Source organism: Capricornis sumatraensis, chromosome 15 (genome assembly GCF_032405125.1).
Source record: "Capricornis sumatraensis isolate serow.1 chromosome 15, serow.2, whole genome shotgun sequence".
Taxonomy (NCBI): domain Eukaryota; kingdom Metazoa; phylum Chordata; class Mammalia; order Artiodactyla; family Bovidae; genus Capricornis; species Capricornis sumatraensis.
The window spans coordinates 28,925,812-28,934,860 of NC_091083.1; the positions used below are offsets into that span (position 1 = coordinate 28,925,812).

General features: G+C 37.7%; 1 protein-coding gene across 1 annotated transcript in view; it reads right to left on the bottom strand.

Annotated features, from left to right (window-relative positions):
• ENKUR (enkurin, TRPC channel interacting protein) overlaps nt 1-6,337 on the bottom strand; it is a 31,894-nt gene extending 25,557 nt beyond the window's left edge. The window contains exon 1 of the mRNA XM_068987785.1: nt 6,252-6,337. Coding sequence (XP_068843886.1) covers nt 6,252-6,337 — 86 coding nt within the window. The remainder of the gene's footprint in view (nt 1-6,251) is intronic.
• Between the last annotated feature and the right edge of the window lie 2,712 nt (nt 6,338-9,049).

Genomic DNA, 9,049 nt, shown 5'->3' on the forward strand with positions numbered 1-9,049 from the left:
AGGGAAGCCTGGTGTGCTGGAGTCTATCGGGTTGCCAAGAGTTGGACAGGACTGAGTGACTGAAATGACTTATCTAATAGAAGCCAAAAATTCCCTCTAGGCATTGCTTCATAGCTTCATTGTGCAAATTTTGATATGCTTCCATTTTCACTCAGCTCAAAAACCTTTTAAATCCCCTTCTGATGTGTTTGTGTTAGAAGTTTGTTTAGATGTGTTATGCTTGATCTCCAAATACTTGGGGATTTTCCAGATATCTCTCTGATTTCTAATTAATTTCTATCATGGTTAAAAAAATATAGCTTGTAAACTTTCAATCCTTTAAAGTTTTCTGACACTTGTTTTATGGCACAAAGCACAGTCTATCTTGGTAAATGTTCTATATACACTGGAAAAGGAAGTGTACACTGCCACTGTTGGCTGGACTGTTCTATAACTGACAGGACGAACAGGTTGGATATTATTTTCAAGGGTTCTAATAATCATTGAAAGAGAGATGTTGAAATTTCTGATTACAACTGTGGATTTATTTAATTCTGTCAGCTTTTGCTTCATGTATTTTGAAGCTCTATTAGTAGGTGCACAGCCTTTAGAATTAGCATACCTTCTTGAAAAACTGATCACTTCATTATTAGAAAGTAATACTCTTTAGCCCTCTTAAAATTCTATAGTCTAAAATCTACTCTGATATTTATATAACCAATCCAGTATTCCTTTAATTTATGATAATACAGTATTTGTCTATTCTTTGACTTTTTTCTTGTGTCTTTATTTTTTAAGGGGGTTTTCTTATGGAGAACATAGAATTTTTATCCTTTCTAACAGTTTTGTAATTGTTTGGACTATTGACATTTAATGTGATTTTTAAAAATGTGTTTGTATTTAAAATTTCCATCTTGCTATTGTTTTCTACATATCCCACTGCTGGTTCTTCCTTATTTTGTGCTGTCTTATCTTTTGTTTTTATTTTGTAGAAGTTCTAAGGTTTACAATATATATGTTTACCTCATCACAGTCTACCTTCAAGTATTATTATACTACAAGTATTATTATACTACAGGATATAAGAACCTCACAAAAGCATACTTGCTTCTACCCCTTCCCCTTCTTTATCCTAGGGTTCTATGAGTGTTATAAAATCTGTAATTCATTGTGGTTATTTTCCCCTTAAAAAGCTAAGTATATTGTAAAGAAATTTAAAAAGAAGAAAAAACCTAACATTTACCCATCTATGTGCCTGTGTGTATGCTCAGTTGGGTCCGACTCTTTGTGACCCTATGGGCTGTAGCCTACCAGGCTCCTCTGTCCATGGAATTCTCCAGGCAAGAATACTAGAGTGGGTTGGCATTTTCTCCTACAGGGAATTTTCCTGACCCAGGGATCAAATTCTTGTCTCCTGCGACACCTGCACTGGCAGGTGGATTCTTTTACCATTGAGCTGTCTGGGAAGCCATATTTACCATTTTATGTAATCTTTATGTCATTGTGTAAATCCAAATTCCCAGCTCATACCACTTTCTTGTGTATTATGGACTTTTAAATTGGCTTCCTGTGTTTTCTGATGAAATGTTTGCTGACCTTCCTTCTTCCTCTATATACAATGTTTCTTTTTTCCTTGGCTGTTTTTAGTATTTTTCTCTTTATTACTGGTTTTAGGAAATTTTATGTTAATTGCCCTTGGAATGGTTTCCCTCTTCTCTTCTTACTCCTCTTCCTTTTCCTTCTTGGGGTTCATAATGATTCTTTGATATGTGGACTTAAAGATCTCATTCATTTTATAAAAATTTTGACCACTATTCAAATATTTCTTCTATATCTCTCTACTCTCCTTCTGGGATCCTAATTAGACTTGTGTTAGCTTGCTTGATGTGGTCAACAGCTCACTGATTCTGTTTTCCTTTTCAGTTATTTTCCCTCTCATATTCATTTTGTGTTGTTTTATTAGTATGTCTTTAAATCCAAAAATATTTTCTTCAGTGTCTTAGCTATTATCCCCATTCAGTATATTATTTTCATAGACATGGTATTATTTATGTATTCAACTTAGATTTTTTTTAATCCTTCTATGTCTTGCTCATGTTTTCATCTGCATTTGGAGCACATGAAAATATTTTAAATAGTGGTTTTAATGTTCTTGTCTACTAATTCTCTCACTGATATTGTTTGTCTGTTTGTATTGACTGATTTTTCTCTTGGTTATATACATTATATTTCTGGGACTAGAAACTTTTAGTCCAGTTCTAAGTTGGTCTTACTTCTGAATATACCACTCAATCTCCTGTATCTTAGGAGATTCACTCTGGTTGGTGGGAACATAAACTTTATCTGGCTCTGCTGCTTTCTGTTGGTTATTTCTCTGGCCTCGGTAGTTTCATCATACATGTGGACTGACAACCAAAGACATCAGGAAAATCTTCCTGTATACTTCCATAATTTTCTATCTATGCACTTCTCTCCTCTACAGTACTCTGTGTCATGAACTATGGTTTGACCCCCTCAAATCCTAAATCCTGTCACTTTAACTCAGTGAAACTGCTGAATTTTGTTTTAATTTCTCTTTCCTGAACTTTTGTCTGGAGGTTTTCTCCAGGGAGAATATTGGGACAATTGTAGGCCTTGTTTCCCTTCACTTAGGGATGACTGTTCTGTGCTGCCTATTGTTCAGTGTCTAAAAAACCATTGTTTTACATATACTTTCCTGGTGTTTTAGTTACTTAAGGTGAGAGGGTAAATTCCATTCTTGACTGGAAGCAGAAATTCAGCTAAACCACTTTTAGTAACTTGTATTCTCATCTTACTATGTAGATAAGTTTGTGTGGAGAAACATTAAATTTTTTCTTGCTTTTAGAAGACCTTCCTCAATCTTGAACTCAATGGCTAGGAATTAATTACAGTCCAAAATGAATAAGCACATTAGATACCTTCAAGAAATAATGTTCAATCCAAACCTGTGCCTTCAAATTCCCATGGAAACTGGAATTAGCATATATGATCTCTTGACTAATCACCTTTTTTGAGGTACAAAGGAGTGTGTATACTCACCTTTTTAAACATTGCATCTTGTTATTCATTCCCACTATTTTGTATGTGAACTGAAAGCTTACCATGTCATAGAAAACAAGATATTTTATTCTATATAACTTTATTTTTCCAAATTACAAATTTTTAAATGATGAAACTAATATAATGGTATATGTCAATTATATCTCAATAACACAATAAAGATCTATTAATAGATTCCCTTAACCTCAATTTTCCAAAAAATTTTATATCTCTATGTATGAATTGTAACTTGATTTTAACTTGATAATGTGATTTCTTTTCACAATTAATATATGTAAAGCTTACACTTTTTTTTTGAATGAAAGGTTTTTTCAATGCTATAGTGCTTTACAATTTTCAAATCATGAGTTTCACCCACATTTCATATAATTCCATAACAACCCTTTTGCCTCACCCTTGTATTCCCCTTCTCCCTCCCCCCCAACCCCCCACTGGTAACCACTAGTTTGTTCTTTTTATCTGTGAACCTGCTTCTTTTTTGTTTTCACTAGTTTGTTGTATTTTTTAGACTCTACATTTAAGTGACGTCACAGTATTTGTCTTTCTCTGACTTAAGAATAATGCTCTCCAAATCCATACATGTTGCTGCAAATGGCAAAATTCCATGCTTTTTTATAAATGAGTAGCAATCCATTGCATGTATATGTGTGTATATACATATACACACATCTTCTTTATCCATTCAGCTATTGATGAACACTGAGCTTGTTTCCATTACACTTTCAACAGTTGCATTTTATTCCATTTTCTAGATGGTTTTATTGTAAAGATCTAGGGGTGACTCAGACAACTGGTGCTACTTTTTAGTTTTTATTAGATGTGGGCTATAGATTTTTCTAAAACTAAAGTTGTCATATTCAGTAAACATACCATACTTACTTTCTTGCCAACAGTCATGATATATTTGGTCATATTAAGTCTTTAGATAAACATTTCCATGGCAATTTATTTGAAATTGACCAAAAGTTGGTACAATCTGATGATGTTTCATTGAGTTGTTGTTTTTTTTTTATCCTACTCGACTAGATGAACATCTGATTAACTACTGCTATATGCTTGTTTGTTTTAAAATTTCAGGCCAATATTATTACAGCACTTCTTAATCGTGTAGAACTTTAGATTGCTCATAGCTCACAGTTTAACTGGAAGAGGGTGTCCTTCATCCCACTTTGATTTCATATATCCATTTTCTAAATTCTCATTTAGCATCTGCATCTCTCATTAGGGTTTTCAACGATGTATGGTTTTATTGTTAACCAACACTTTAATGTTTATCTTTCAGTTCCCCAAGGAGACTGGAATCTCTGAGGTAAGCGAGATCAGGTACCATCAATTGTGGTTTCCCCAAGGAATCTGCCTCTTTGTGAAAGCTGAACAATCATCTTCAAGACTTGCAAAGAGCTGCAGTGAACTTTCTTGAAAGTGGGTATATAACTCAGTGATGCAAAGAGTCATAGCTTAATATATTTCTTTCTTAGCAAGAATTCTTACTACTACTAAGTGGATTGGGTAAGGGTGATTGTGTTACTGTGAGGGCAATTTGTGTTACAGTGGAGGGAGAGAATTGGTTAAAAGTTTTATTATGCTCTGTTTTTTATAAATTAGTGTCTTGCAAGCACATCTTGTCAAATTAAAAACTCTTCTTGGTTGTTGCTGGCAGTGTAGGTTGACTTTACCCTAACACAAAGAGTTCTTTGGCATCACATTTGGATGCCTTCTATTCTTTTCACCATAAGTTAGTTTTTCCTACTTATTTCTTCAGAGTAAACCAAGGAGTTTGAGCTGTCACTGCAACATTACCCAAGGGTGATATTATACATTTGCCAACTAAGTAAAGATTTTTCCTATAAAAGTTCTTGAAAAAGCCACCTAGACACAGTAAAGCTTTTTAAATTTACCAATAAACAAAACACCTATTTAATAAACTATCTTAACATTCAAATTCAGGATTCTATGAAAAATATAATCTGCCAGTGGGTTACAGAGGAGCTTTGAGGAGCTTTTATCTTGTACAATACACAGGAATTTTCGATTAAAACTCCATTCAGCAATAGTTAACTTGAACACTTCTCATAAACTCTGAAACTGTACCAAATCATACTTTGAATTCCCATTTCCAATCTCTACTAGATTTTGAGAAGTTAATGGAAAACAAAATAGGTATTGGTCTGGTTAAAAAAAGATACTCAGGCTTAAAAATGAAGGATCTGTCTACTTGTTGAAGATGTTAGGCACTCCAAGTAATTGCTAAAAAAGAAAATTGACAATTAAGATCTGAAAGACCTTAAAGATTATCCAGTTCATGTAATTTGTTTTACAGATCAGAAAACAAATTTTAATAATGTATTCGAGATCACAAAACCAATCAGTTTCACAGCCTAATGTTTCGTTTTTAGCCCAGTGCTCTTTCAGTGTAGTTTTGACTTGGAACAAGAGAAAGGAAAAAGGTAAAGCTGCAAAATCCTAGAAGGAATGAGATTTTCCCTATTCTTTACCTTCTTTTGTCTCCAGGTGAGTAACTGACACGTTTACTGTGTGGTACCTTTTTGAAAATTTGGGGAACTAAAAGGGTCCTAACACCTATATAAAAATCTTAACTCTATCACATATTTTGGGGTCTCTGCCAATCCATTCTTCTTCAAAAGAAGACCTTAGGCACTATCTTGTGCATTTGTTTTATCAATCAAAAAAAAAAAGAGAGAGGCTCAGAAACAAATAGAAATTTATATTTGACAATACTCTTGGGGGGAAATGGGTATTATCTTTCTTTAGAGAAAGCAGTGGTGTAGTCAGAAACAAAACAGTGAATTCCTGAAACAAGATATCAAGTATCCTAACGCAGGATAATAAAATTGTGACTTCTCTTTTTTCAACTCTAAGATATTTCAGGCTATGCTGCATACCACATCACACATATACAATTAAATTACAAACAATTACACACGTTTGAACAAGAGGCTGACATAAGAAAATGGCCCTCTCACAGCACTGGACCACCCTCTCTCTGAATTATGAGCAGCTAAATACTTATATTTCGCAACTTCTTTAAGAAGCTCTCACCCAAGACTACTTCACTGAGATAAAAATAATGTAATCTCGTTTTGAAAGTCATACGATGCTTACTTAATCCTGAAATGGAACAATTCTTCTCCATTCTTGTTTCAAGTGATAATCGTTGCTTACCCACATACCTAGGAGGCTGTGGAGGCTCCTTCCAGTCACTGGGTATGAGGTTATAAATGCTCTCAGAAGGGCCCGTTGGATCCATGGCCACCATATGAGTACTGAAAACTACTTAGCTTTTTTCTCACTATAGCAATATCTCCATCCCTTTCTTCACAGCTTGTCCTTTCCTCTCCTACCCTCTTGCCTTCTCAGGGAACGAACGTTTCTTTCACGCAATTCCCCCGCGACCTCTTCGAGTCCTCTCTTGGCAAGAAAGTAAACACCCCTTCTACGACTCTGGGCTCGCTTAGCGTTGTTGACGGCACGACTGCCGTGGAAACAGTAACTAGGCAACGAGGATGGCGGCGTTGCAATCTAGTTTTCCAAACTTTCCTTTCGCAAGGGCTCCTTTTCTGTCAGAGAAGCTCAACGTGAAAACCACAGTTTATATGTACCTTTGGGAGTAAAGGGGTGGAAAATGGCGTCCCCTTAAAAAATGTTGCTCTTTCCTCTGTGTATTTGGGAAAAAAAGATAAATTCTACCACAGACTGACGGGAAACTGCCGCTGTGCAGGCGTCACACAATTCTCTCGTCCACAGGCGTGAACCCTCTGGGGCGGGGCGAGCTACTGAGGCCACGCTGACGCACGTCCGACGTGACGAACAGGACGAGGGAGGGAGGGGCCTAGGATCGAGTAGGTGAGGCGCAGGACAAGTCGCTTACCAGGTACTGGGCAGCTGGGCGGTGGGCGTGGCGCGCGAACGCGGAGGCCAGCCCCTGCGCAGGCGCAGAGGCCGCTGCGCGGGTTGGGGCGAGGTGGACTTCACGAGGCCTGGGACCTGGGCTGTGGGCCATCAGGGGCCGGAGTCTGAGGTGCGGGACTGTGTCCCGAGGCAGCGCTGGCGGCTCCGGAAGCTCTTTCCCATTTCCTTTCTTTTCCCCCCGTCTTCTCAGTGTGATTTCCTTGGTGAGTTATTTGAGGAGAAAGGGAAACTGTAGAATCAGTCCGTTCCCATCGCATGCCCTTTTCCGGTCCGTGTCTTCCCCTGTGCGCTGCTGGGCGGTGATCCCAGCAATCTGTCCGCTCCCGCCTTCCCGGCCGCTTGCGTCCCGCGCTCAGCCGTGCGGCCACCGGTGCGAGCTCTCAGGACCGCTCCCCTCGGCGACCTGTCTCCCTTACTCTCGCGCCTCGCTGCTTCTCCCCGTTTACCTCTTTATCGGGCCCCTCCTCTTAGGGGTTGACTTTGTTTTCTAAGCAAGCAGCCTAAACCAGGAGAACCCTTTTAAACGGGCCTTTGAATTTTGTGCTCCTCCCTTTTTTTTTTTTCCTGGCGTCCCTTTTTGAAAATAGTCTTGGGAGCGGTTTTATTCCGTTTGATCCGTGTGGTCTTCCGTGAACCCATTGATTCCCATATTGACTGCTGTAAGACTCTCATTTAGCAGCCTTTGCCATCCAGAGGCTCTGAAAGACATTTTGGCAATATGGTTCTGACCAACCTTACAGAAGCCAGTCTGCCCAAAGGGAATAAGGATGCTTGACGATAAGAGGCCAGGTTTAGGCCTGTCACTGCCAGGGTGCCCGGTGGTGGGGACAAAGCAGCATGGTAGCTTGGTTGACTTAAAAGTTTATTGGCTCTGCCTTCTGAGATGGTCCGTGCTCTGTCTGTGGAGTTTTGTTTCTCACTAAATAAATCCAGTTCTTACTTACAACAAAGTTTGCCGAATGTGTAGGTGTTTCTCATCTTGGGCTCTTGGTGAATTTCAGTAGATAAGAATAAACTTAGTGCTTTCTTATCCAGTCGGTCAGGTTTCTATTTTTTTAATCCCAGGCGTTTAACAAACATTTTTATTTCAGATGAATGGCGCCTTGGGGTTGATGGTTCTGTTCTTCACATCAGATTTTCTGTTTCCAAAATATTTGTATGTATATGCCACTTTGCCCTTTTCCTTTCCACTTTGAGTATTTCATGGTTTTGGTAATTTTTGCTTAGCTTGTGTAGAGAATAATTCTGTTCTCTATATGTGCTAAGATTTGAACCGAGGACTTGAAATGATAATAGTTAGCCAAATGGACAGTCGTTGGCCAAAGTTTATAACATTTCTAATTAGAAGGAACACTTAAGGACTCTTTATCAGTTCCTGAAAGAGTCAATAAGGGCAAAGTATGATTTCTCTAGGTAGTAAGTACCCACTGGCCTCAGCTAGTCTTGACTTTCTGTTGTTACTGAATACAGTAATTTCACTGATGTCAGTATATTTATTATGGTTTAAAAAATACTGAACAGAATTTAAAGTCTCACTGTAGTGTATTTAGTATACAGTCTTAGGGAAGTCGTTAAATCATTTGGAAAGGAACTTTTTTCCCCTTTAGGTATTGGTCTGTAATTCTTGGCTTCTGAAAGCATGTTTACAAAGAATACGTTCCTGATTTTTATAATTCACTCAAAATGGCAGTTCTGTTCAAGGAAATGCTATGTTCAGTATGTCCACAGAGAATTAGTGTTGGTGTGCCATCAGAGGTAGTGAACCTTTTCTGTAAACGGCTAGATAATAAATATTTTAGGGCTTGGCAGGCCAGATGTATTCTTTTGAAACTACCATTATAGCTGCAAAACAACCAAAGACAATACTTAAGAAATGGGGAAAAAAGAAATGAATGAACAAAGTTTTTTTCCCTGTGAAAGGTAATTTACAAAAACAAGGGTGAGCTACATTTGGCCTGGGGGTTATAGTTTGCATAGACACCTTATATGAATGGTTGTGCATACAAATTAGTTGTTTGTTTTTTTTTTTACTAAGGATTTTTTCAGTCTACTTAGATGA